The sequence below is a fragment of the Punctularia strigosozonata genome (assembly GCF_000264995.1).
Source record: "Punctularia strigosozonata HHB-11173 SS5 unplaced genomic scaffold PUNSTscaffold_8, whole genome shotgun sequence".
Taxonomy (NCBI): Eukaryota; Fungi; Basidiomycota; class Agaricomycetes; order Corticiales; family Punctulariaceae; genus Punctularia; species Punctularia strigosozonata.
The window spans coordinates 1557955-1584110 of NW_006767440.1; the positions used below are offsets into that span (position 1 = coordinate 1557955).

The 26156-nt window shown below is 57.5% G+C and overlaps 8 protein-coding genes across 8 annotated transcripts; 6 read left to right on the forward strand and 2 right to left on the reverse strand.

The window, feature by feature from the left end:
• Positions 1–2336: 2336 nt before the first annotated feature.
• PUNSTDRAFT_135582 (uncharacterized protein) lies at positions 2337–3974 on the forward strand (the record flags this gene model as incomplete). The annotated part of the gene is made up of 3 exons (XM_007385108.1): positions 2337–2501; positions 2560–2647; positions 2713–3974. 3 exons carry the CDS (start codon positions 2337–2339, stop codon positions 3972–3974), a joined length of 1515 nt encoding a protein of 504 aa, XP_007385170.1.
• Positions 3975–6958: 2984 nt separating this feature from the next.
• Positions 6959–8278, forward strand: PUNSTDRAFT_104301 (uncharacterized protein). Its single transcript, XM_007385109.1, has 5 exons — positions 6959–7113; positions 7171–7200; positions 7266–7489; positions 7590–7806; positions 7964–8278. The coding sequence occupies exons 1-5, from the start codon at positions 7015–7017 to the stop codon at positions 8135–8137; spliced, it is 744 nt and encodes a 247-aa protein (XP_007385171.1). The 5' UTR covers positions 6959–7014; the 3' UTR covers positions 8138–8278.
• A 269-nt stretch (positions 8279–8547) lies between these two features.
• Positions 8548–10753, reverse strand: PUNSTDRAFT_135584 (uncharacterized protein; the record flags this gene model as incomplete). Its single annotated transcript, XM_007385110.1, has 11 exons — positions 8548–8620; positions 8695–8914; positions 8973–9136; positions 9200–9789; positions 9843–9906; positions 9959–9981; positions 10083–10154; positions 10223–10276; positions 10427–10465; positions 10600–10632; positions 10700–10753. The coding sequence occupies 11 exons, from the start codon at positions 10751–10753 to the stop codon at positions 8548–8550; spliced, it is 1386 nt and encodes a 461-aa protein (XP_007385172.1).
• Positions 10754–11126: 373 nt separating this feature from the next.
• Positions 11127–15684, forward strand: PUNSTDRAFT_88872 (guanine-N(7)-methyltransferase; the record flags this gene model as incomplete). Its single annotated transcript, XM_007385111.1, has 10 exons — positions 11127–11293; positions 12491–12801; positions 12895–12945; positions 13183–13335; positions 14312–14446; positions 14502–14653; positions 14703–14836; positions 14938–15117; positions 15313–15476; positions 15528–15684. The coding sequence occupies 10 exons, from the start codon at positions 11127–11129 to the stop codon at positions 15560–15562; spliced, it is 1482 nt and encodes a 493-aa protein (XP_007385173.1). The 3' UTR covers positions 15563–15684.
• A 110-nt stretch (positions 15685–15794) lies between these two features.
• On the reverse strand, positions 15795–17924 carry PUNSTDRAFT_88876 (uncharacterized protein). The gene is made up of 3 exons (XM_007385112.1): positions 17460–17924; positions 17321–17408; positions 15795–17272 (listed from the first exon to the last, which is right to left on the reverse strand). Exons 1-3 carry the CDS (start codon positions 17589–17591, stop codon positions 16011–16013), a joined length of 1482 nt encoding a protein of 493 aa, XP_007385174.1. The 5' UTR covers positions 17592–17924; the 3' UTR covers positions 15795–16010.
• A 1341-nt stretch (positions 17925–19265) lies between these two features.
• Positions 19266–21856, forward strand: PUNSTDRAFT_121199 (uncharacterized protein; the record flags this gene model as incomplete). The annotated part of the gene is made up of 8 exons (XM_007385113.1): positions 19266–19270; positions 19657–19855; positions 19936–20189; positions 20245–20259; positions 20314–20396; positions 20479–20555; positions 20621–21520; positions 21580–21856. 7 exons carry the CDS (start codon positions 19266–19268, stop codon positions 21044–21046), a joined length of 1059 nt encoding a protein of 352 aa, XP_007385175.1. The 3' UTR covers positions 21047–21520; positions 21580–21856.
• A 1767-nt stretch (positions 21857–23623) lies between these two features.
• HTP5 (Cloroperoxidase) lies at positions 23624–24922 on the forward strand. Its single transcript, XM_007385114.1, has 3 exons — positions 23624–23965; positions 24016–24147; positions 24201–24922. The coding sequence occupies exons 1-3, from the start codon at positions 23889–23891 to the stop codon at positions 24835–24837; spliced, it is 846 nt and encodes a 281-aa protein (XP_007385176.1). The 5' UTR covers positions 23624–23888; the 3' UTR covers positions 24838–24922.
• Positions 24923–25094: 172 nt separating this feature from the next.
• On the forward strand, positions 25095–26139 carry HTP6 (Cloroperoxidase). Its single transcript, XM_007385115.1, has 3 exons — positions 25095–25199; positions 25269–25394; positions 25453–26139. Exons 1-3 carry the CDS (start codon positions 25099–25101, stop codon positions 26066–26068), a joined length of 843 nt encoding a protein of 280 aa, XP_007385177.1. The 5' UTR covers positions 25095–25098; the 3' UTR covers positions 26069–26139.
• The last annotated feature ends 17 nt before the right edge of the window (positions 26140–26156 follow it).

The following is a 26156-nucleotide window of genomic DNA, read 5'->3' on the forward strand; positions in this document are numbered from 1 at the left end:
GGGGAGGGGGGGGGGGGGTTTCATACGCCACCGCCGACATCGGCGAGCGCGACTCCCTTACCAGGCGGCGGGGGGGGACGGGGACCTCGACTCTCGTGTAGCGGAATTTGGATCGCGAGGCACGATGCGAGAAAACGCTATGCGGGTCTTGTCGCGGCATGAGTAGTACCGTCGGTACGGGGGTCAGAGACCAAGGCTGGGGTGTACTGTGGGGCAGGTTCACTGGTTATCTCGTGAATGTCGAGCACCCCACCGCAAGGCTGCGGAGCATGGGCCATGTCGCGGTGGGCTAAGAAAAGACGTTGTATGCGCGACGTCGCAGCATTCCTGACGTGGTGGTGCCCCCCTCGAAGACTGGTGGGGAGGGAGGGGGAAGATCTGCAGGCAGGCCGGTGGGAAAAGGGCCGGCGGCAAAAGAACCTATCTGTTGCGTTGCGGGAGCGAGTGTAACGTACGTTGAGAGAGAGAGGGAGAAGAAGAAGGCGAAGTCTGGCGCCGACCGGTGGGACGAAGGGCGTCGTCCGGCGGGGCCCTAGTGGGGCACGGCCGCGGGAAGCGACGTTGACGCGGCGGAAGAGCAACATGGCATGAGGAATGTGAAACGACGGTTCGAAGCGACGGAATCGATATGGGGGGTATCCGGCATTGTCCGCGGCCTGTAAGTAGCGGCCTCAAGGAACGGTGAGTATCGGGGCTTCGATCGTTCGTCGGGCGTGGTCGATGGAAGACTTGGCGTGGGCTCGCTTATCGACTGGCGGATACCCACGACGTTTGGAACCGTGCTAGGATGTGCAGAGGTCCATATTATCGATGAGACGATGCCAAGGAGTGCGCGGCGTGAAAGACCACCGGTGGTTCGCAGCGCGAGCAGGAGTGCTATATGCGTCGAGGCGATGTTCGCGAGTGCTGCTGCCAAGTCGTTTCGTCGATGGAAACTCGCAGTCCTGTTCAGACGACCCCTACACCTAAACCCCCGTACGTGCCGGCCCGCTCACGGTCGAGGACACTGGCACGAGTTTTAGCCATTTGTGACGGTAGATGTCGGTCTCCGGACCTTTTTCGTCTGGCCCTGATAGCTGTTCAGTGTTCGGTCATCTAGCCCAATCCGTCGGAATACGCGAGTGGTGCAAAAGTATACGGTGTAGGTCTATAAGTAGAAGCGTTAGAGTTCGACGCGGTCTCCATTGCGGCGGGTGCGGCGAAGCGACCGGCGATTTGGTCGGGCGGTGGGGTGCGCATGTGCAGTCGCTACCGATGCTGGCCGGAAGGAGGACATGGCTGCACCGTTTGCGCGAGACCGGGTTCCGGTGAGGCGATGTGCACTCGCAAGAAGGGAAGCTCAGGCCCCCCATCTGTCCAAGCGGGAGCGAAGCTGGCGACAGCACGTGCACCGCCGTCCGCTTTCAGCCTCGTTCTCACCTCCCACTTGCAATCGTGCCCGATGCCGAACACGAAACGCTGTGCGGCTTGGGGCCCGACCACGCATCCGACTCCTGCCCAACGGCGCCGTCGTCGCTTCGTGGGCACCCATCCGGCTCGCCATCACCCACCGAATCACGCCCAGACCCGCGCTCAGTTCCCACTCCCGGCTTGCACCCCCCGCCGTTTCAGCCTGACTGAGGGAGAGGGCATCCACCGCACCCGATGTAACCTCGACAAGTCGACGACCGTCTATGTTCAGCAGTCAGGAGTGCAGGCACCGCCATCTACCCCAGTTTGAACGCGACGAAGGCGGGGCCCATCGCTGTCCAGATCCCCGTTGCCATCCGCGCTTGCTGGAGCAAACGACGTATTATTCCTCATCCACATGGGACGCCTCCCGCTCCTAATGAATAACGGCCTTCCTTCGCATATGGTGAGAGCGCTAGATCTCGCCTCTCCACGAGGGTGAAATGGGGGTTCTAATCGTTCCAATTCTTTTCCAACGGTTTTGCATACCTGCCCTGGCGTGCTCTATAGATAACGAGGCGCGAACCCCTTCCCTCGGCCGGGCTCTGAGTGGCTCGTCGGGAGGTTCAGTGATATCACGCCCGGATTGGGGCAGTCCGACCGCTCTTGGCGGGTCATTACAGCCCCCCAGATAGGTGGCGGGTACGCTCTCCCCTTCTCACCGGTTCTCCGCACGGCGCGCATCGCGCGCACACGCTCGAACGCATCCTTGGCTGTCCCCGTCGGAGCGCGAGGGAACGCCATGACAGGAACACCCAATTCCGGCCCCTTTTGACGCGAGCACACAGATTTTCCTCCTCCCTCTACGATTATAAAAGGGAGGGCGATCTGCTATCTGGGAGGTATCCCCATCCCGCCTCTCCTCCCCCCCTCGCCTTCGTTGCGACATGTCCTCCGCAACGACGCAGCACGACCTCGAGAAGCAGGCCGCGATCGCCGAGGTCCTCCATGCGGACGCGGGTACCGAGACCCCGAGCGGCGCGTCCAGCGGCACCGTTTCGCCTTCGGGTACCAGTCTGCAGGACAAGGACGAGGACGATCTCAAGGATAAGGTAATTGCCATCCTCCCTTCGACGACGTTGGCCTCGACTAAACCCCTTCCCCAATCAGGTGGACGAGACCGAGGGCATCGTGACCCAGCTCGAGTCCTACCCCGTCCCGCCCAAGAAGGGCAACAAGATCACTCGTTTCCTGTGGCGTAAGTCGTCGGCCTTACTCCGGACGTTATCGACCCACGCTGACACAGCATCTATCTTCCTGCAGACAACTTCTTCTCGACCTACCGGAAGATCTTCACCGTCGTGTTCTTTGCGAACATCACGGCGCTGATCGTCTTCACCGTGAGGAACAAGGGCCTGCCCAAGGCACCCGAGGTCGGCTCCGCCGCTTCCGCCAACCTCATGGTCACCATCCTCTTCCGCCAGGAGAACTTTGTCAACATCGTCTACGAGATCCTCTGCGCGTGCCCCCACTCCGCGCCGCTCTGGCTCCGCAAGCGCCTCGCCAAGGCCTTCCACTACGGCGGCGCCCACAGCGGCGCCGGCGTCGCCGCCGTCTTCTGGTACATCCTCTACACCGTCATCGCCACCCGCGACTTCACGCGGATGAAGAACACGGCGTCGACGGTCAACGTCGCCACTTCCTACGTCCTCCTCGCCCTCTTCTGCTTCATCCTCGGCGGTGCGCACCCGTACTTCCGCCGGACCTACCACGACTACTTCGAGGCCATGCACAGGTACTCGGGCTGGTGCGCGCTCCTCACCTTCTGGACGCACACCATCTTCGCCGGGCTCGAGTACCGCAAGCTGGAGCCGAACCCGCCCTCGCTCGGGACGTACCTCATCACGTCGTCCAACTTTTGGACGTTCGTCATCTCCTCCAGCGCGACGCTCCTGTCGTGGGGCCGTCTTCGCCAGCGCGACGTGTACCCGGAGATCCTGTCGGACCACGTCATCCGGCTGCACTTCAAGTACAAGAAGATGCCGCCCTTCTACGGGCTGAAGGTCTCCACCCGGCCGCTCGTCGAGTGGCACGCGTTCGCGACCGTGCCGGACGAGGAAGGCTTCTCGGTCGTCGTCTCGAACGCCGGGGACTGGACGAAGGGGGCGATCATGAACCCGCCGAAGAAGCTGTGGGTGCGCGGGTACCCGCTCCACGGCCTGCTCTACACGTCCAAGCTGTTCAAGCAGATCGTCGTCGTCGCGACGGGGTCCGGGATCGGGCCGATCCTGTCGCTGCTGTACGCGGACATCACGCCGCGCCGCGTGCTGTGGTCGACGCCCAACCCGGAGACGACGTTCGGGGACAAGATCGTCGCGGCGGTGAACAAGGCGGACCCGAACGCGGTGATCTGGAACACGCGCTCGCAGGGGAGGCCGGACATGGTGCAGCTGACGTGGCAGCTCGTGCGGGAGTGCAATGCCGAGGCGGTGTTCATCATCTCGAACCCGAAGATCACGAAGAAGGTGGTGTACGCGATGCAGACGAGGGGCGTCGCCGCCTACGGCGCCATCTTCGACTCGTAAAAAAACCCGTCGAACGAAGAACGATAACGCCTGTATGATTTCTGCACGCTTTGACGAGACTCGGTGACCCGGGTATATATCGATGGTATCGTTGTTGATGTTGTACCCCTATTCCTGTACTTTATGCCTCCTGTCTCCATACTGTTCGAGCTCGCTCGCATGCTCTCCTCCTGCCTCACCCTGTTACATAGACGCATCTGTACTTAGACGAAATTTCACGCCTTTCTGCGCACTTATCGCGAACGTGGTGAGACCAAGCTCAAGGTTGCGATTGCGCGTGTGCTACCAATAACTTGTCATCTTCTTCACGGCGATGGCAGAACCTTTTCCGCTCGAAAGACATGGGGGATCAAATCTGCGCGTGCTAGGAATACTTGCTTATCTTCGTCACAGCGATAACAGCACTCCTCCCGCTCGACAGAGAACCAAAAGTAAAGTTGGCACTAGCACCGCGGGATGCCTTGTGTGCGTGCGAGGACTGCAATCTAATCTGATAGCTATCGTCTCTTACTACTCCCGCAAAGCTCGATAGGGGTGGGTTAGAGTGCGGTTTCACAGGTTATCGAGACCCCGTTGCCACACGCAACCGCGCAGGTGGGTGCGGCTGAAGCGGCTGGAGCACCCGCTCGGCTCATGTCGAGGACGGGTTTATCACCTTCACGCCGTGCTATGATGGAAAGTGCCATTGCGCTGGCGTTCGAGGCATGCGGGACTCCCGTTCTCCCGTCACCGCTGGGTTGGTGAGTGATAACATATCCAGGTGAGCGGCTTGGAGCATATGCACTCCGCCATGAGAGTGCTGTATTGCCGATGCCCAGGAGGATACACGGAGCTGCATGACGTTGTTCCATTCTTGCCTGCACAACCTGGTAGATAGCACTCCACGCAGTCCGGTACCAGGATCCAACCGACTCTTCGATGTCGAGGCATCGATTTACACGTGGATTAGACGAGGCCCCGAGCTTGGCATGGAGGAGCGGGTATAAATAACGGTCCTGATTTTAGCCCCTGTGAGCCCGGGTTCTATTAACTTCCCATGTCCGACGTCGGCGGCACGGCGGGCAGGCACGATTAGCTGTGCCGTGGGATAGGAGCGAGAACGAGCTCGGGATCCATGGAGCACCGTCGCATATAGCGTTTCGGTGGCGGATCTCGAACGCTTCAAGTTTGTGAATGGGTGCCTGTGCGAAATTTACGCGCCACGATGGCAGGTTCTTGGTCCCTCTTGTAATACGGAGTATGGTCTCATGTCTGCGGCTCCATGAGAGTCTCGGCGACCGTTTGTACGCATGTCGTTTTACACTCGAGCAACACCGTGAGTTGCGAGCGCCAGCGGGTGAGAACCGGGAGGTCGGGGTTGTACTTGAAGAAGGCGTTGATCGAGCGTCTGATGAAAAAAAGCGTGTAGATCCCGTCGGCACACCTGAGTATGCGCCCATGACGATCGACCGCCAAGCGGTCATTTGAGGAGTGAAGAATGCGCCTGCGATTGTATTGCAAGAGGGTCGTAACTCGCTTCAACCAACCGCATAGACGTTATGTACGTGCCGAAGGTAGCTGGAGTGTCTGTTGCGCAGTCACCCCGGTTCCAAGTCATTCGTGCGTCGCATGAGCTCGAAAATTTTCTACGCATGGTTGGCGGCAGCGACGTAATCGTGGGTGATGCCAACCCTCAACGATGCTGCATGACGAGCACAGCAGCCGAACGGAATATCTGATATCACTTGTGTGAGCGCCGATGTCATCGTTATCGACGAAGTACCTTCACGGGTCGAGCAACATATCGAGAAATATCTCACCGTGAATGCACGGTATCAGTGCAGATGGTGGTGCTGATGGTCTTCTAAGGCCGCACAAAAGCCCAAGCCTGCAAACGAGCATTCGCTGCATCATCGTCGGCAGGCCGGGGTCAATATTAGCCATATTGCCGTCCGGCAGTGGAAGGAACGGAGGCGGCTGGGCATACTCTGGGCATCAACATTCGGGGCACCCTAACAAGTTCACGATCAGGTCGTCGACGCAGGTCCGATCGATCCCGCGCATCGCGAGCTTTGCAAAAAAAGGTGAACAGCCATAGCAGGTCCCTGTTCCTATTGACCCCCCCAGTGAAGGCAGATCTGTGTTTCACTGGCACTGTCGCCATACATCCTTTGAAAGAAACATGCAAGTTGCAGCTGCGGGAAGATATTAAGAGGAAAAGCGTACGTCAACATGACGCTGGAGCGGTCGCATGGACGGCACCACAACAGTCGGGGAGTCACCGTTCCGAAGATAAACCTGAAGTCCGCCGGTGGAGTCCGCGATAGATGCACGGGGTACACGTCTTTCGCCTGGATGTATGCATGAGACAGAGGTGGGTACTTCAAGGTCAGAGCAAGGGAAATCGCCAAATTTACGCAGAGGATGTCATCGGCATCCCAAGAGGAGACGACACGGATGGATCATGCTTCTGTTTGGAGACCCCTCGTAGTCATGCAAGATCGCTGCGGAGATGGCGAACGTCCATTTCGCGTTGCTGCGGTATCGTGCCGCCCTTAGGCAGCCAAGTGAACCGGTGAGACGAGACGAGCTTTGGAGATTCTCAGGCATCGAGAAGACGACGACACGGCACGCACAGGTACGACGAGGCAAGCCTGTGAGAGCGCCATTGTCATATATCACAATTTCGTCCAGAGAGTTTGTCCAAGGTAGGATCGTAGGGATGTAATAGACGTCGACGAAGATTTGGTCGTCGCGGGAAGTTGTACGCCCACCTTGACAGAGGATTCTCGGCTTTACAGTTTCAGTATCTGGAAGAAATATCAGAAGTACTGGGCCCCTTCGTCAAGTGAGGTATTGATTAGGAAATGTCTTGGTGTGCAGCGACGCTATGAGGTTGTGCGGTACTTCCAGATTGAAGCCTCAGGTTAAGTTTGAGCTCAGAATAAGCGCCGGGACACGACGAGCGCCAGGCGAATCCCGGCCACCTGATTGGCTCTCACCTTCTCTCCGCCGTCACCACCACCTCCCTCCGTTTACCCTCTATCCTTTCTCGCTCGTCATGCTCGCCCTCCGGAATGTTCAAAGATTAGCGACACGGCCATGCCGGAGACGATTCATCTCCACGTCGCTCTCGCGGCGGTCCGACGCCTTGTTCGTCGTGAGTGTCCGGAATGCACCGACGACCGTGCTAGCAACTTATGTAGGCTTTTTGTAGCACCGGGACACGCCGTATAACAACCCGAAGGTACTTAATCACTATACTGGATAGTCAGAGAGCCCGCCAACGCATGTGTATGATGTACTGCTCAGATCCCGTTCGAGTTTACGCCGGAGAACATGAAGCGCGCCGAGGAGATCATCTCGCACTACCCGCCGCAATACAAGAAGGCGGCGGTGATACCGCTCCTCGACCTTGGACAGAGGCAGAACAAGGGGTGGACGAGCATCAGTGTGATGAACTACGTCGCGAAGCTGCTCGAGCTTGCGCCGATGCGTGTGTACGAGGTCGCGACGTTTTACACCATGTTCAATCGGTACGTTTGTTTTATACGAACCCCTTCAATCGTCTTCCAAGATGTGTCCTGTATCTACCTCGCTCTTGAGCCCGATGGCTTACCGGCGTGCGTTGCGCAGGGAACCGATTGGCGAGCACTTTGTGCAAGTCTGCACCACGACGCCTTGCATGTTGGGAGGATGTGGTTCGGAGCTCATTCTCGACACCGTCTGCCAGCACCTCGGTGGTATCAAGCCCGGAGAGACTACCAAGGACGGCAAGTTCACCGTGATTGAGGTCGAGTGCCAGGGCGCGTGCAGTAACGCGCCAATGATGGTCGTCGGCGACGACTTCTACGTGCGTGCCCCTACTAGTCTTGTCTTTGGATCCTCCTTGTCCATGCGCCCACTCCTCATTATATTTCCTCTGGGGCAGTCCCTTCGATGACGTCGATAGCCGCTACTCTGTTCCACCGCCCTTCTGTCCGCTCGGCTTACACTGACATTCGACGTAGGAGGACCTCACTCCCGAGACCACGCGCAAAGTCCTAGACGCCTTTGCGAAGGGAGAGAAGCCCAAGCCCGGTCCTCAGAGTGGGCGCAAAACGTCCGAGAATTCTGCAGGCCTTACCGCGCTCACGTCGAAGCCATACGGTCCTGGCGAGCACTGTACCCCGGAGTTTGCGTGAATGCGATGCACTACCACAAAACATTGAGTACGGTGGGTGGACGAGGGTAAGAGGCGGTGGTAGATGGTGGAGTAGAGAACTGCATATATATTTTCGTTTGATCTCATCCGTTCGAGATGATCCAAATGAGCCCAAGATGAGCACGGCGCTGGTGTAGCGTATACGTGCCCCAAGGGGCGCGCTGCAGCAGGGGCCGCATCGGACGCGAATGCAGTGAAAGGATGTGGCAAACTATGAGATTGATCCGAGTCGTCAAGGCTAACATGATATACGTGACCGTTCGTGCGGGTATATATGTGTGTTTGCATGCATGCAGGCTCGACATTCGGCGAGCAATAGGTGAAACTGTCCTCTTCCCGAGTGTTCCGAATCGTGATCATGAGTGCTTGTTTTCGTACCCCCGAGCCAACCTAGTCGTCACCCTCGCCGTCATCGAAACCGGCCATGCCTTCGCCGCCTTCGGGTAGACGCTCGAGCAGGTACCTGACGATCGTGACGTATCCATCAGCTTCAACCAGAAGGCGCAAGCGTGAAAAGCGGTAAAAAAAGGCACCCACTCGATCTCCTCCTTCAGATCCGCGCAGTAGGTGTCGAGCGGGAGGTCGGACTCGTCGCTCCCGAACGGCATCTCGATCTCGTCCGCGATGCCCTCGATGCCCATGAAGGTGAACGCGACGACGGTCACGATCGGAATCATGCCCCAGCCGAGGTCCTGAATCATCGTGAACGGAAGCGCGAAGAGGTAGAGACCGACGGCCTGCTTCAGGTGGATGCGATCTGCATCATACAATACCGTCCAGACGTGTCATGCAGATCATGTACGCGGGACGCTTACAGGACTTGGGAATGGGCGTGTTCGCGACGCGTTCCATGTTGGTGAGCATGTCGACCATGCCCTGCACGAGCACATTCATCGCGTTTGTGCCCGCGGGGCCAACGGTCTCCAGTAGGCCATCGCGCTTGAAAAGGAAGAGGGCGCGGTTGATCTCGTGCGCTAGCCTGGAAAAGTCAAGTCAAACGTTGTACGTCAAACTAGGTCCGAAGCAGTGAAGGGAAACCCACAGGAGCGGCAGAGGCAGGCTAGCGGCATCCGCGTGGGGGTGGAACTCAACCGTCGTGTGCGAGGTATGCTGGGACGAGCCGAGGAGCGGCGTCGTGCTCGTCACCGCGGCGAGATTCTTCTTGGACCGCTTGGGCCGGACGCGCTTGGTCGCGTTGCGCGAGGACGCGGCGGTGTGGCTGCTCGCGCCGAGGAGCGTCGGCGTCGGGGTGAGCGAGTCGTGCGAGGACTCCATCGCGGCGTAGCCCTTCCCGCCGTTCTGGCTCTGAGCGGCGGACGAATCATGCCGCGAGCGCTGGCCAAGGTGGTCCGCCGAGTCGTTCCGCTGCGTGCTGTACCCGCTCTCGTCGAATCGCGCGAAGCCGGCGGGAAGGACGGCGCGGAGGTCGGGCCAGTGCGAGCCGTCTTCGTCGCGGAGGTAGTGCTTGGTCGCGAAGACGAAGGCGAGGACGAGTTTGATGACGCGCCGCTTGCGTCTGCGGAGCTGCTCCGGGGTGATGTCCGAGAGGAGAGGGAATTGGGGAGTGGATTTGGCCGCGCCAGGAGGCGGGAGGGAGACGTTTATCCAGATAAGGCGGGTAAGGTTGCGGACCTGCGAAATGGGTTAGATAGCTGGAGAGAGGACGCACGAGGACAGAAACGAACATGGGAGGAGAGGGTGCCCCAGTCTTTACGGCCCTCGTAATAACGGTCGTAGGACGTCCCGTTCCTATGGTCTCGGCGTTCAACGAGTATTCACGTCGGCAAAGGACCGTGCGTACCTGAAGACAAGGATGAGACCGACCTGTCGGAAGAAGAGGCCGAAATCAGCGGGGCCGTGAAACGATCCAAGTAACCCGGGTAGGCGAAGCGGCGAAAAGGAAGGCGGGGAGATGGAACACGTACGACGACGGCGACAACGGGGATTACCGAATTAGTAAGATGGACATCGTGCCCTTTGGACCAAAGGTATGCGACCTGTGCCGGACGATTGAATGGGGTCAGCAAGCCGGCCAGCCGGCTAATGTGACGAGAGAGGAACCTACGCCGGTGGCAAATATGGTCACCGTCAAGACGGGACCGACGATACGACCGATGATCTACAAGCGATGCACATGCTGTAAGCATACGCGAAGCAGTAAAGAGGGCGAAAGAAAAGGGTGGCGGGTAGAACTCGGTAGACGGGCCAAGAGTGTTCGACACGGAAGAACGGGGAAATCAAAGGCGGAGAAGGGAGGAAATAGACGTACCGAGCCTTCGACGGTGAAGATGTCGAACAGCCAGGAGTACTGCAACGGGCACGCGAGCAGTCAGTTCGCCGTCGCTGCATGGCCGGCGCGAGAGAAGACCTGTCGAGTGTTGGGCCATGCACGCGTGCGGGTTTTGCGGTCCATCACGCGCGCGCCGAGCAGGTTCATCTCACCTTTCTGAGCTTTCTCCGCGAGACCAGTTTAGGCTGTCGCGTGTCCGGGGGTGTGCGTCAGAAAGCGTTGCGCTCTGTCTCGGTCGATATGCTCGCTCACCTTGGGCAATGCCAGCGAGAGGCTGGACTTGACCGTGCCAGTGCCCGACGCCATCTCTGCCCTTGATATTATACCTGATCTTGACGGGCTTGGACCGCGGCCTGGTCGTTGTTCGCGACGAGCAAGGGAGATGAGCACAGCCACGAGATGCGGGGATCTTGGTGCGCGTCACAGGGCTGGGCCGTGCAGCACTGAAACGGTGCTGAACGGGAGGGCCGGGCAGAAGGCTGTAGCGCATTGCGTCTTGATCTGCGCAGCGGGCACGAATAAGAGTCACCGCCACCGCCGCCTTTCACCTCCTCCGTCCCGCCTGTCCCATCCCCGCCCGCCGCTCTCCGTCGGCTCAGTCTCTCTGAGATTTCCTCGACAAAAAGCTCGATTATTTATTCTCTCGAGTTCTCACCAAGTGCCAGCACAGGAGGGCGCGATGCCAGCCTTCGACCCCGTCCGCGACGCCGTGCGCTCGTCCCCGACCGAGGTCGGCCCTGGCTTGGCGCGGCGCGCGACCGATCTTTCTGTTCTCCTCAACGACGACAACAGCGCCCCAGCACCCACTCCTGCGCATGCAGACTATGACTCCGCCACCTCCCCGCTGTTCACGCCGGGACCCTCGACGGCCGGCGCCCAATCCGCCACGCATTCCTTCCCGTTCCCCAGCCCCGCCGATCGCGAGGCCCCATTCGCATATCAGCATCAGCAAATTCAATACTACCCGCTGGAGAGGGAACGAGAGAGGGATAGGGAAAGGGCTACGCCAGGCGGATCGGGGTCGGAAAGCAGCAGCAGCCCGCGCCCGGCGTCCTCGCGGATGTCGTCCATCCTCAACCCCGTGGACGAGCCCCCGCTCTCGTCCTCTCGCCCTGGCACATCCGGCTCGTCTACTTCGCGACCCTCGTCGTCGCCCGCAAGCCGCTCGCCCGTGATCGGCAACCTCCTGCGCCCGACCCCGCAAGCGCCGTCCATGCAGACGCCAGCGTCTGTCCCCGTCTCAGGCGCGGGCCCCCGTCCGCGGTTCAGCGCGCCGTCGACGGCCTCGACCGCCCCATCGCTCGCGTTTCCGGGCTCCCTTGGCCCCTCTCTATCCTTTCCTGCGCCTATCCCCATCGACTCTCGCCCGCGAGGTGGCGTCGTGACCAGCCCATCGGAACAGGGCCCGAGCCCGCTGGCGGGCGTGGCTCCCTCCGTCTCGTTCACGCCCGTTGTAATACAGCAGCGCACGTTCCAGACAAAACCACGACAAGCGAGGCAGCTTCCAGCCAAGGTGCGCGAGGCACAGCTGGCGCGAGCGCAACAGCAACAGCAACAACAACAAACGGACCATCAACCACCATCCCAGCCGCCACAAATGCAGGCTCATCTTCCCGTCGCTCCACAAACGCAGGACCAGCCATCTCAACAACAGCAGCAGCAACAGCAACCGCCCCAAATATCGCTCCCGGGCCCATCCCGGCCTTCACCTCTCCCCATCTCCGCCCCCACCTTTCCTTCGCCCGCCTCCGTTCCGCTCGCCCTCCCGCGTCCTCCCACCCCTCCACCTTCCTCTCGAGCACCACCACCCCCTTCTTCGTCACATCCACCAGGCGGCCACCTGTCACTGCCGACGGCAACTCCCGAACAACCTCCGTCGGGTACCTCGACGGTGCCCGGTCCCTCCACCGCCTCTCCATCCTCTCACTCCCTCTCCGCCGCCTCCGCCGCCCCTCCATCGTCGACACCTTCCACCACCGTGACGTCAGCGCCCATACCGACCTTAGCCGGACACACCGCACGATCGCCGATGATGGCCGAAAGCCCGCGACCACCGCAACAACGACAACAACGGCAAGGTACCCTAGCCTCATCCCCTTCGACATTCTCGCTCCCGCCTAAACCCGTCCAAGCCTCGCCTCCACCTCGTAGTCATGAACAAGGACAGGCACGCTCGCGGGGCACGCCCTACGCTCCCACGCGGCGATTCACGCAGCCCGCCAGCTCGCTCCTCATGCCGCTCACGCCCGCCGAAGCCGACTTGTACGCCGAATGGATGACCCGCGGCGGGCTCGGCGCGCGCCTTCTCAAGTCCAAGAAATCCCAGGGTCACCAACAGTCTGGCGCTCAAAGCAGTCAGCATCCGCATAACGACCAGCGCCGGAATGGGGAGAGGTCGGGGCGGGAGGAGGTGGGCGAGAAGCGGGAGCGTCCATGGGGCGCAGAAGGGGAGAGACCGGTGAAGAAGAGCAAGGATGTTGGCTTGGTCGTAGAGCACTGTGAGTTTGCAAGACTAACCTTTCCTGTTGCTTGCGCTTCTTTTCCTCCTCGCATATGCCAAAATTTCGCTCCTTCCGTCTGTTATCGCCGTGGAGCCTACCACTGCCACGTTCATCTCCATACGGCTGAAATCGACGCGCATATATTCACGCATTCATCCGGTCTCTGCTCCGCCTTTGACATACATTTGTCCTCTTGATGTATTGTGCCCGCTTCTGACTGCTTTGCCCGTATAGACAACGCCCGCCCGGACGTCGGCCCGGACGCCCGTAGGCAATCACCCATCATCGGCCTCAAGTCGTTCAACAACTGGGTGAAGAGCGTGCTCATCCAGCGCTTCGCGCATCCCGCGCTCGCGGCAAGTCCGAGCGCGGGGCGACATACAGGTGGTGAGCGACCCTTCCTGTCTCGTTGCTTCTTTACCCCGTTCGTGTCTTCTATTTGCACTATGTTCTCTTCATTCTTTTACGCGTCTTTGGAATTTCGCCCATGCTCTTTTCATCCTTCCTTATTCATCGTTCTTTGGATCTTGTTTCTGCGCTTCGAGGTGCCGGATCCTTTTTGCGAGGGTTTCCGTCATACGGTATCGACTGCGATCCGATTCATTCTTTTCCAACGTTCCAAAGCATGTTCCTCATGTTTGTTTCACCTCACCGAGGTGTGACTTTGCGGGCGCTCGGAGGCAGATGTGGGTTGTTTCCTACTCCCGCATGCGCGCAGCTCTTCGAGTCTTCCTTGTGTTTCAGCGTCCCTTGAGCTTCGAAGGTCCACGATCTCTGCGATTCGTGCTTTATCACGCACCGCACCCTCGCGCGCGGCGCTTTTGTCATTCTATCGGTGCCTTCCGCGGGGACCGCAGACATTGGGCGGTCGCGCGCCTCGCCCTTTATCTCGCATCTAATCTGGCGCATGAATTCGTCTTATCACTGCCCTTTGTCCCTGCTTCTATTCTTATCACGCCGAACTCCGGTTATTTTTTCCCTGCCCGCCTGGCACCGCTTTCTCAGGTCCTCGATTCTCGCGCTCCTCGGGGCCGGTGGCTATGTCGCCTATGCCAAGGGGCTCGCGATTTCATATGCATGTGCTGGCGCGCGTCATGGACGCGCCGCATGGCCCGCGCTGGCGCATCACGCAACGCGGATGGTGTGCGACAGCATCTGTCTTGCGCGCTTTTAGACGGGGGCCGATGTTCGTGCAACCGTTTGTATTTCTGAAGCCGGCGGAGCGCTCCCAGCTGCTGTTGGAGTGATGTTGCGCTGCCTGGGGTTCTTGATGCTATCACGCGTTATCTTTGCCTGCCTTGTGCTGTGGAGAAAAGCTATGAGATGATGGTGCGGGGCTGACGGACTGTTTGCGTTTTGGCAGGTTCGGGCCATGCCGAAGCGATGAGTCGAAACGGCCGGTCGGCGAAAGGCGGTAAGGTGTTGGACATGGGCTGTGGAAAGGGCGGAGACCTGATCAAGTGGGCGAAGAGCCCCGTCAGGGAGTATGTGGGCCTCGGTACGTTTTCCTCTATTGGCGCATTGAGCGAGGCTGAACGCGATCTGGGACGTAGATATCGCTGCGGTGTCCGTGGAGCAGGCGCGGGGGCGCTATCAAACGCTCAAAGGATCGCCTTTCCTAGCAACGTTCGCCGCGTTGGACTGCTATACGCACCCGCTATCGGCAGCGTTAACTCCCGCCCAGCTGTCGGTACCCTTCGATGTGGTACGTGCCGTCAATAAATCCTCTAGGGCTGCTCATAGATGTTGTATAGGTGTCCATGCAATTCTGCATGCACTACGCGTTTGAAACTGTGCAGAAAGTGCGGCGCATGCTAGAGAACGTCAGCAAGTGGTTGCGGCCTGGTGGGATATTTCTTGGCACAGTGCCCAACGCCGACATCCTGCTGTGAGTTCGGCCCTTTCTTACGTCTCCTTGACCTGAACGCGTCGCCTTTCGTCGTCATTACACGCACATGACCTTGCTTACTGTTGTCTTGACATCCTCAGGAGCCGCCTCGACGAGCTGCCACCAGACGCCGAGGACCTCTCGTTCGGCAACTCGGTCTACAAGATCACGTTTGAGGATCGCGTCAAGCGGCCAATATTCGGTCATCGATACTCTTTCTTCCTGAAGGATGCTGTCGAGGACGTGCCCGAGTACATTGTCCACTGGGACAACTTCACGCAGTGAGTTCCCGTAACCCTTGCATCGCCTCATCGCTGGTCGTCTTCTCTGGTTCCTCCGGCACTTCTCTTCGCGAATCCTTCCCGCTGGGCCGATCGCTATTAACGTGTCAAGTTCTATTTGCGTCGATGACCTTGCTAGAGCCTATTATCTGATACCGAACCCGATGTGATATGTGCTGACCGAGGTTGTTCCAGGATGGCGGCGGAGTACGGGCTGCATCAGGTCTACAAGGAGGAGTTCCATCATGTGTTCACCGAGCATCAGACCGATCCCGAGTTCGGTCAACTACTCGTTCGCATGAAGGTCGCCGACAAGGACGGCAACAGCCAGATGGACGAGGACCAATGGGAGGCAGCCAGTACGTTGAACCATATACTGTGATTGTGTCGGATGCTGACATGGAGGGTAGACATTTATCTCGCTTTCGCGTTCGAAAAACGATGACGCTGTAACGCTTCATTGACGTTATATAATTATGTTCTTGCTTCCCTTGCTTTATGTAGTCTCTTGTGGTATTCCTTGCGTTGTCTCGTCTCGTGAATGTACGACCTGTGAATGCACTATCTGGACGTCTGGATTAATCAACCACGAACTTGAGTACTCGAGTGCCGTCTATGTGTCGTGGCTGTGGCTACCTTCTTATCGCGATCGTTCATGCAACGTAAGGCGTCTAGTTGTCGTTATGACTTTTTGGTACAACGGTGACTGTTCTATAGAAGAGGTCGAGGTCACTACATAACACTCGTGACGGGAAGCGTGCGTGCGTGGCGGTGTCGTTTGTTGATACAGATATCAGCGCATGGCGTTTCTACAGTTAGATAAGGAAGAGCAAGAATAACAGACGATGAAGAGTATCCCAGGGCACAAAGAGGGCGCAAAGTTGAGAAGGCCACTATGAGTCGAAAATAGCACCGTAGGCGGCGACGCCCCTCGTCTGCATCGCGTACACCACCTTCTTCGTGATCTTCGGGTTCGAGATGATGAACACCGCCTCGGCATTGCACTCCTGCACGAGCTGCCAGGTCAGCTGCACCATATCCGGCCTCCCCTGCGAGCGCGTGTTCCAGATCACCGCGTTCGGGTCCGCCTTGTTCACCGCCGCGACGATCTTGTCTCCGAACGTCGTCTCCGGGTTGGGTGTCGACCACAGCACGCGACGCGGCGTAATATCTGCATATAGCAGAGACAGGATTGGGCCGATACCGGACCCCGTTGCGACGACGACGATCTGCTTGAACAGCTTGGACGTGTAGAGCAGGCCGTGGAGCGGGTACCCGCGCACCCACAGCTTCTTCGGCGGGTTCATGATCGCCTCCTTTGTCCAGTCCCCGGCGTTCGACACCACGATTGAGAAACCTTCCTCGTCCGGCACGGTCGCGAACGCGTGCCACTCGACGAGCGGTCGGGTGGAAACCTTGAGCCCGTAGAAGGGCGGCATCTTCTTGTACTTGAAGTGCAGCCGGATGACGTGGTTCGACAGGATCTCCGGGTACACGTCACGGAGGCGGAGACGGCCCCACGACAGGAGCGTCGCGCTGGAGGAGATGACGAACGTCCAGAAGTTGGACGACGTGATGAGGTACATCCCGAGCGAGGGCGGGTTCGGCTCCAGCTTGCGGTACTCGAGTCCGGCGAAGATGGTGTGTGTCCAAAACGTGAGGACCGCGCACCAGCCCGAGTACCTGTGCATGGCCTCGAAGTAGTCGTGGTAGGTCCGGCGGAAGTACGGGTGGGCGCCGCCGAGGATGAAGCAGAAGAAGGCGAGGAGGACGTAGGAAGTGGCGACGTTGACCGTCGACGCCGTGTTCTTCATCCGCGTGAAGTCGCGGGTGGCGATGACGGTGTAGAGGATGTACCAGAAGACGGCGGCGACGCCGGCGCCGCTGTGGGCGCCGCCGTAGTGGAAGGCCTTTGCGAGGCGTTTGCGGAGCCAGAGCGGTGCGGAGTGGGGGCACGCGCAGAGGATCTCGTAGACGATGTTGACAAAGTTCTCCTGGCGGAAGAGGATGGTGACCATGAGGTTGGCGGAAGCGGCGGAGCCGACCTCGGGTGCCTTGGGCAGGCCCTTGTTCCTCACGGTGAAGACGATCAGGGCCGTGATGTTCGCAAAGAACACGACGGTGAAGATCTTCCTGTAGGTCGAGAAGAAGTTGTCTTCACGAGAGTTAGCAACGTAAACCACATATAAGGCGTTAAACGCACGGAGAAGGTAGCGAGTAACCTTATTGCCCTTCTTGGGCGGAATCGGGTATGACTCGAGCTTGGGAATGTCATCTTCGGAGTCCTCGAGCTATGATCATGTTGGGTCGTCGTACAACTTTCAGAGAAGTGGGCACCGAACCTTCTCCTTCTCCTTAATACTCGAGGTAGAGTTGCTACCACTTGGTAACGAGCTGCCCGCCTCGATGACGACGGGCATCACCGAGACCTCATCGGCGGTGGTCGTTTGCTTCTCGAGGTCGTAAGAGGACATCGTAGGAGCTGCCGTGGCTTGCCGGGGGTGCACCGGAGACCAAACTCCAGAGCAGCGCTGCTTAAATGCACGCAGCGAGTAACTCGACTTCACACGCCGGGGCGGAGCCGGCAGTGGATGCACGCATCATCTTCTTCAGGTCGAGAAAGGTAATTGCATATTCTTCGCGTTGGGCGGTACCCGGGAGCCTATCCAGCATACGGACAAAAGAGGTTGCCGGAGGCAACAGCTTCTGTTCCTTGCTTGTGTGAAAGATATGATGCACTTTCAAATGGTGGTAACGAATCCGAATGATTCGCGAGAAGGTTGCACCTCATGCCGTGCGGGTCGCCGACCGTTTAGTGCCCAAAAGACGGCGACGTGCCAATAGCCACTAAAGCCGTTTAATCGGCGCGCATGGGCCTGTACAGATCGAATGTCAAGAAGCGGTCGTGGAGCACGAACGTCGTGCGGGATGGGACCCACCTGGTAAAGGGCTCGAAGCCTGCGGCGCAAACCATGACATGTTCCACATGGGGCGATACGCACTCAAAGAGTCAGTTGGAGTAAGCGAGCCCGTCGCGACGGGCCTCACTGCGGGTTTGATGCACCGATAACCTCCATGCTCAGGCGCGGCCATGAACGCCTTTTCGAGTGAAGCACTAAAGGTTGCTAGAATCAATTGCGCAGCCTATTGAGAGTGCGCGGACCACCCCAAATTAGTAAAAGCGTCCTCGCCGGACGTAGGAGATAGGTAGTCAATGAGATATGGGCGAAGGAGTTGCTTTGCAAAAACACGTTGGTCAGATAATCATTCTTGCTTCCACGATAGGTCTGCGTACCTGTGCTGGGACACTGTTTTCAGGGTTCTTTTGCCGTGTGGGACGGTGAGCGATTGGGCATCGACGTCAACAATGTCCATCATGATCTCGAGCCTGAACCGGTGCACCCGTGAGAGCCGGACTTGATCTCCGATATACACGTTTGGCTTATTCGAACCTACGTCTGAATGAGCACCGAGTCCAAAGGATGCATAGAAAACTTCAAACCGTGTGTGATTTCCGGGCTTATGGCATCGAAGGTGCAGGCCAAGGCTCGTTGGGAAGCTCGGGCCCCATAACCGCGCGTCACGATGTGCGCATCGAGCAATCACAAGGTCTGCAAGAAAGCCGAAGGCAAGTGAGTAGAGAGTAGTCTCTCCGCATGGATTAGCCCCGCGATCGTCAGCACGGCAGCTTCCGATGGGTATTGGCTTGGGCTTTACAACGGGGGGATCAATTTCGTGAGGTCGGGACACGCAATATTACTCCGAGTGGCCGAGCCATATGTACTTCGGCAACATGCTGGGCGTTGCGCACCCAAGATGAACCGACACTAGGATGGACCTCCGTCCGATGGTGACAATGCCCGCAATGCCAAGGACATGAGGGTGGGGTGGGTGCCTTCGTTGCCTTCTGTTCCTCCATCATTCCCAGTCCACCCGTCTAGAGCCCCAATGAATGCCGTAAACCAAAGACTGGTTCCGTTCACTGGCCCTGGAGGGCGAAGCGAAACAGGACCCGACTCGCCATCTCCACCGATGAGGGAACTATAAGACCCGCGTCTCCCGAGGATTGGAGCATGTAATTAAACATTTGAGCGCAGCCATGCACGAGTCGCATACTCGTCGACCAGTTCCGCCTGATTGATCGCGATATGGGGTGTGATGAGTACCAAGTAAGGGGTACTTATGCCCATCAAGGCGTAAAGCAAGATATACCACACCACGTGGGCGCGTTGTGGCATTAGGCTGCTTTCAACGATTGTTTGTATTCTTCTAGGTTGCATGTCCTTTCCTGCATCTAAATCTCCGGCTCTGCTGTTGACTGACCTTTCTCTACACGCAAAATGGGCTTGGCGTGGTATCACCGACTCGTTCAATTGGGTCGTCGTGCATAATCTTGTCATGAGGTGAATCACCCTGAATGTTATATCCGCTTCGCTCTATAGTCCCCGCAACCGTTCCGACCACCCCGGATGTGCTGGCGGATGTCTGGAAGTTCATGTGTGATATCTTGGCTGCATTCTCTCATTGATGATTGTGTAGTGACCCGGAAGTTCGAACGAACGTATTCAAATCACTGCTGTTGAACATACTTTCGCTCGTCTTTATCCACTTCTTCGACCTATTCCTCCATCCCTTGGTCCGAGACAGTCAGGGGTCGAGCTGGGCACATCAAAACTTGGGCGGAGCTTACCAAATCCTCTGGCTTTGTCCCATAGTTGGAGCCTCGGTGTATCTCAACGTGAGTATCCTACTCCGCGTTCATAGGTGGATTGGTACGATCTGCTGAGCCTTGCTATGCTACAAATCCACGTCTCATAGACCGCCTGGTGCAGCCTCCTCTCGAAAAGGACATTCACGGTTTTACATGGTCCTCGCGCTGCGGCAGCGCTGGAGTTCCCAACAATCGGCTCCACGCGCAGAACACGGACATCCGCTGCATTACTGCAGACGGCGTTGATATCGGCGTATCGATGGACTATGATCATGGCAAGCGTGTTATTGGACTTCCTTCTGACGTTCGTGCCATGGATTGGTCGGCCTCTGAGCGTCATCTTCCTGTCTTGGGTCAACTCGTGAGATACTACAATCGGAGCTGCATGCAATTCGTTGAGAACGTGATATATCCAGGTATTACTTCTTCGAGTGAGTGACATGATAAGGACGGTGTGATCGCTGTGCTTAGACATCTGCATACAGATCAGAGTGGATCGGACGTGGCCTTAACCTCCCGGCCCGCGTGCAAAACTTGGAGGAGCGTTGGGCGTACTATCTAGGCTTTGGTACGCACGTTCTGATGACCACGTAAAATGCAGTACTGACTGTCATTATGCGGAATTACTCCGGCGATACACCGCCGTTTAGGTTTCCCGGCGGCCATACTATGCTCGCTCGCCAGCGGCCTGACAAGCCCGGCGTTATTCGCGTTGATTTTCCCATACGTGCGTTGTTCTACCAGCCCGAGTCAGTCTCGGGAACTGATTCGTCCTGCGGTGGGCTCTACCAGTTCGTCATCGTGTCAATGTATTCCCACCCGGGCCCGCCCGACCCGTACAATTCCGCGGCTTCTGCGAACCAGGAGTGGCAAGGCTATGGCAGCAGTTATGGCACCTCCGCTTCGATACTACCTGTGCGCCTCCCGGTGTTTGCAGCCGTGATGTGGGTGCACTATGCCATCATCCGTACCATTGAGGCGATCACCAATACGTTCGGCGTCGACGTGGATATGTCGCCCTTCCTCGCCGAGACTTACGGCGGTGGCTATCCGTACCACCACAACGTGGGCGATAGAGCGGACACCCAACGCAAAGCCGAGAATATGGAGGAGGGCATCGGATATTCCGATTCCGTGGAGCCTGCAATAAATCTCGTCGGAAGGCCGACACCGTCCTCCAGGGTCAGAATCGGGGTGGTTCGACGTAAAGCTGAGTGAAAGGTTGTTTTGCGGTATTGAATGAATGTCGTACGTTACGTTGCGTCCCTGTCCGTTCAATACGAATGAGTTATGTATCAGTTGCAGGGCCGGTAACTTCATCCCCATCATTACTTACGTTGAAATGCTACGTAACATGGATGTGGGCGCGTGCCGATGCTTGAACACCGGGCATAATATGGAGAAACCTGCTCTTCTGATCCAACTCCTATTGCAGATGACAGCTGGTCGTCGCGACCATGTTTGGTCCTCGTTCATCCTCGACTGGATCACAGCTGAGCAAGGTCACTGCATCTGCGTCGGAATTACGATAATCAGTACGATACCTCCGTCTGCACGCCATGCAGGATCATACGGGAGATCGGATGAATATTCGCAAACGGGCAGACCATATCCCAAGTATGGAATGTGGCACGGCCACATCTCGAACCTCAACATTCTTTACTCAGTGCCGTTGAAGGCAGTGCATCCGCGGTGAGTGCGATTTGGCCGGATACGTGTTCAGAAGGAACTCACGCTCAAACATTCCCCAGAAGTTTCGATTATACGTGACGTGCTGGTCTCCCCTTGGCCCATTCGTCCTGGCTATGCTGCTGTGACGACCGTCGGTGAACTACGGGGACCGCCCGACTCACCGACGGACTTCTCTGGGCTACCGACCAACTTAGCACGATCGCCTCAGGCGCGGCGGACTCAACTCGATCGCAAGCATAGGGCAAGACAGGTCCACGTACCGGCGATACAGCTTCGACTTACGCTCCACGACTGCGAAGTGTGGGGATCCCGTATGGCGTGGTAATTCGATCATACAGCCTCCCATCGTTGGTCTCCCCGCTCAGGTGTTGAACTCATTGACTATCTCAATCCACGTTTTCCTGGGCTCGGGTAGCTCTGCGGCCTTCATTATCGGCCGCACACGGTGCTGGGCAACTCTATCAAGCTATCTGCGTCAATACTGGTGCACACAGCGTCATCCCAACCACTCTTGACCTTTCTGCGCAGACGTTTCGTGTCGCAGCAGAGATGCGGACTCACGTCGGGCACTCTTATCGTCGTGGTCGAAAGCTGTCCGTATTCATTGCATCGGATGCGATCCTCGGACGGCGGGAAGCGCTGAGGCGGCTTTAGGTGGAAGCATCCCTTACACGCCGACCGCAGTCGCGATTCCGTAGCATCCCCGCCAACAACGGCCATCGAGTCCCATTAACCGACATGCAGACAAGACAACATCGAAGGGACAGGGCCCTAACCACGCGAGAAGCGCTGCATGTCGAATCGCGCAGATAGGGCGCGCAAGCAGCAAGGGCTTGCCCTACGATGGCGCACAGATGCCACTAACACCATGCGGGACGAGCAGATAGAACATTCGAGGATGCCAATGTATAGGATGGCGGGATGTGAGGTAATGGTTAGCGCCTTGATGCTATACGGATGCATATGGTCAGGTACTCGGTTAGGCGCACCCCACGAGGGTATCAGTGTAGACCCATCTAATCTTCGCAACGAGCACGTAAAAGTCATAGTACGTATGCCTTGTTATGGGGCAACATATTCCGATCTGTGTATGGGACTGGGGCTTTCCGGGATTCGTGAAGCGATCCAGATCAAGCACGGTTGCATCTACTGTCATGCATTTACAAGCAGGCCGGGCGAAGTTCAAAGGCGGTAGCAGTTTCGCATACTGGACAGCGAGCTTGATGAGGGCAATATAACAACGGCGGTCGTTTCCATGGTGATGGGGACTCAAAGTCAGTGCAGGACAGTATGTGCGAGCCTGCGCATTGTGAGTGTACACGGCTCGATGATGATCGCCCGCAGAATCAACTCGAAGTTATACTTGATCATGAGCATGAGGCGGGTCTTGATCCCCTGATTCCGTGCTGATCTCTTCGCGAACTCAGCAACGTCGCGATAGGGCGACTCGCAAGACAACTGAATGATTCCGGGTTCTCGGCAGATGTGGCGAATATACTTTGCGTTCTACCACTTCCACCTAGCTTGTTCAACGCGCCTCACATCCGGGATTGCGAGGCCTGCTGCGACTGTGACTCTTGTCTGTGGATGACGTGGCGAGTTGATGACCAGATAAGCAAGTTCAGACTTTCCGGAGGCTCTCGGCGTTCCTGGTCACGATTGTCCCCTCCGAGCTTCGCTTACGTCATAGAAATCGCAGTAGTCAGTCCCGGTCAGCCCGGTGGTAGCTTGGTGCCGTTTCGGTTCTTTCGCCTATGCTAATGCGGTCAACAAAGTTCACCTTATCATGCATCTTCCATCGACGCGTTGTCGACGCGACATATGCTTGTACTTTGTTTATCCTGCAGACGAGCAGGGCAGTCATACTCTGCGAATGAAGTCATGCGGTGGACAGCTTGGCGCGAGTCCGACTCATCCTAGAGCTGTGCACTTTTGCCAGCGACCCTCACGCGTTACCCTATTTGGCGTGAACTTCCGAGTTCGCCCATCAAAATATCAGCATCAACCGTTCAAACAACCCGTCGCATAGATGTTTCGTGCCCCGCCGCTCCTTGGCCCCAAATATAGCTAGCGGCAGCTTAGCCAGTCAGCGCCGCTCGTATCCGACTCGCAGCCTCGCACTGGCTATACACCAACCAGGTTTCTGGGTCCCTAAGCTGTGCCTCGAAATTACATACCTGGTCTCCAGGGATCTCGGGACGAGAGATACCCAGATACGCTGACGATCTGGTGTCAGCTTCTCGCCAGCTCGACTATTTTCCACCTGCAGCAGCTGTCGCCGAGGTTCCGTTGCATATATAAAGTTGGGCCAGGGCCATATTCACCCAGACAAACCCATCCACTGTACACCACTTCCTCTCCGTTCAACATGCTCGGGATTGCCAAGAACCGCTATACATTCATCTCTAGCATCATCGCTGCCGCCACATGGCCCTTCCACGCCATGTAAGTCTCGTCTTTCATTGACGACCTTCAGCTTCTGATGCCGGCCAAAGATCTCTCGTACTCGGCTTGGAAAGGCTTCCCTTCGATGCTGAACACCATCCATTCGTCGCTCCAAGCAGGAAAGACGGCGACGTACGTTCACCGTGCCCCGCTTTGAACACCATGGCCAACCATGGCTACTTGTACGTCTCCAATCGGCGAATGCTCATTGAGCCTGATCTGACCTCGGTATTAGACCGCACAATGGCAAGGACATCGGTCCTGTCCAGCTGATATCAGGCCTCATGCGATGCTTCGGCCTATCATTCTTCCTCGCCACCTTCCTCACCTGCGGGTCCATGCTCCTCATCGGCCAGTGGCGATTTCTATCCCTGTACGACTACTGCAGGCATAACGGCGTCGAACATGCCGCGTCCCTCGCCCACCCCGACGTTCGCCGCCACGACCCACAGCGCGGCTACGACGAATACGCCCCTTCAGACATGAGTAAAGATCTCTGGAAGAAACTTCTGCAGGATTCTGCAGATGGCCACGTCCTGACGGTGGATGACATCGCCCGAGCCCGCGTCCGCCGGGAGAGAGACACGACCGTCCCGCTCGACCGCGTACACGCTCATATAGCGCGCGGGGAGATCGGCCTCGTGCTCGACATCTTCGGCGGGCCCAAGCGCGAGATTCCAATTCCCGTACTTGAGCAGTGGTGGAAGACGGAGCAGTTCCCGCCGGGATGGAAGCCCACCCGCAAACAGGGCTTCGTGCGAACGGGCGTGACGGGCGAGCTCGTCAAATTCGGGATGGACAGCATAAATGGAATCTATCATCCTGTCATCGATCCGTTTCTCCGCATAGCACGCATATTCAGGTTAATCTAATGTACTTATGGCGAGTTCCCGCGGCTATACACCACTATTCTTATTTACTGTATTGGGTCTACACCACAATTCTATTCTTATTTGCTGCTTAGTCTTATCAGTTCTGATCCAGTTTTTCTTATTTGCTGCTTAGTGTTATCAGCTCTGATCCAGTTTTGGAAGCTAAGTGCGATGGAAATGAGGTCATGAGCGTCTCCGAGCGCTACAAAAGTTGCCCAAGAGCGCTAGCATCGAGTATCAGTACCCCGCCGTTTCCTCGCTATGCAATCCGTTGCTCACAAAATCCTGAAGAATCTTCGCGCCTCGATCATAGTATTCGTTGCGACGCTGTGCGAGAACATTCTCGCTCTGGCACACACCATGTGAGCCGAAGCCTTCCTCCGTATCGCGTCTTGCGTGGGCGAGTGCTCACCTGCAGCCGGTGTACACAGCGCCTTGTCTCTCGGCCTCATTCGAAAACCCCTGCACCTCCAGGCCCACCCGTATAGTCCCGCTGGCAAGGGGGACGCACGATCCCCTTGCCCAGCTCTGAACACTCTCGCCAACCACGGATACTTGTCAGTGATCATGAGATGCCGATATGTGGCGCACTACTGAGAAAACCGATATCGTTAGGCCCCATGACGGACGCGAGATTACACCCCTGCATCTCATCCAGAGTTTGATGCAGGGCTTCAACCTCTCGCCTTTCCTGGCATGCTTCCTCACGTTCGGGTCCTTCTTCCTGATGGGTCAATGGAAGCACATGTCGCTGAGCGACCTCTGCCGGCACAACTGTATCGAGCATGCTGCCTCCATCGTGCACGGCGATCCCAAGAAATACGACCAAGACAGCTGGGCAGAATACGCGCCCGCCCGAATGAGCTTACGCCTCTGGGAGGAGCTCAAGGAGGACGTCAAGGAGAGCACGGACGACGGTTTCCTCGACTTGCAGGACGTAGCCAAAGCGCGGGTCAGACGGGAGGAAGAGGACCAGTGTCCGCTCGATAAGATGCATGCGCACATCGCGCGAGGGGAGATCGGTTTGGTTCTCGATATCTTCGGGGGCCCGAGTCGCCGCGTACCGATGAAGTGGCTGGAGGATTGGTGGATGAACGAAGAATTTCCTTCCGACTTCCATCCGCGTCGCGTACAAACCTTCGCGAGGACGGCGGAGACAGGCCAGTTAGTAAAGAAGGAGATGAAGCGCTTGCGTAAGGAACTGGGTCCTGAAGAGGGCGGGAAGGCGTGAAGGGAATCCTCAAGCAATTTATTCACTTAACTGATGAGAATTAGTGTATCACTCAGCATATGATAAAACGCGCGTTTGCTTACAGTTG

Bases quoted from the DNA above. Each gene is read 5' to 3' on its own strand.
- PUNSTDRAFT_88876 (XM_007385112.1), bottom strand. From the start codon at position 17,591: ATGTCCTCTTACGACCTCGAGAAGCAAACGACCACCGCCGATGAGGTC. The intron at 17,409-17,459 runs GTTCGGTGCCCA...ACATGATCATAG, and splicing joins GTATTAAGGAGAAGGAGAAG to CTCGAGGACTCCGAAGATGA. The intron at 17,273-17,320 runs GTGCGTTTAACG...ACTCTCGTGAAG, and splicing joins GGTTACTCGCTACCTTCTCC to ACAACTTCTTCTCGACCTAC.
- HTP6 (XM_007385115.1), top strand. From the start codon at position 25,099: ATGCAATCCGTTGCTCACAAAATCCTGAAGAATCTTCGCGCCTCGATC. The intron at 25,200-25,268 runs GTGAGCCGAAGC...CGGTGTACACAG, and splicing joins CTCGCTCTGGCACACACCAT to CGCCTTGTCTCTCGGCCTCA. The intron at 25,395-25,452 runs GTCAGTGATCAT...CGATATCGTTAG, and splicing joins CTCGCCAACCACGGATACTT to GCCCCATGACGGACGCGAGA.
- HTP5 (XM_007385114.1), top strand. From the start codon at position 23,889: ATGCTCGGGATTGCCAAGAACCGCTATACATTCATCTCTAGCATCATC. The intron at 23,966-24,015 runs GTAAGTCTCGTC...TGCCGGCCAAAG, and splicing joins ACATGGCCCTTCCACGCCAT to ATCTCTCGTACTCGGCTTGG. The intron at 24,148-24,200 runs GTACGTCTCCAA...CCTCGGTATTAG, and splicing joins ATGGCCAACCATGGCTACTT to ACCGCACAATGGCAAGGACA.
- PUNSTDRAFT_104301 (XM_007385109.1), top strand. From the start codon at position 7,015: ATGCTCGCCCTCCGGAATGTTCAAAGATTAGCGACACGGCCATGCCGG. The intron at 7,201-7,265 runs GTACTTAATCAC...TGTACTGCTCAG, and splicing joins CGCCGTATAACAACCCGAAG to ATCCCGTTCGAGTTTACGCC. The intron at 7,490-7,589 runs GTACGTTTGTTT...TGCGTTGCGCAG, and splicing joins TTTTACACCATGTTCAATCG to GGAACCGATTGGCGAGCACT.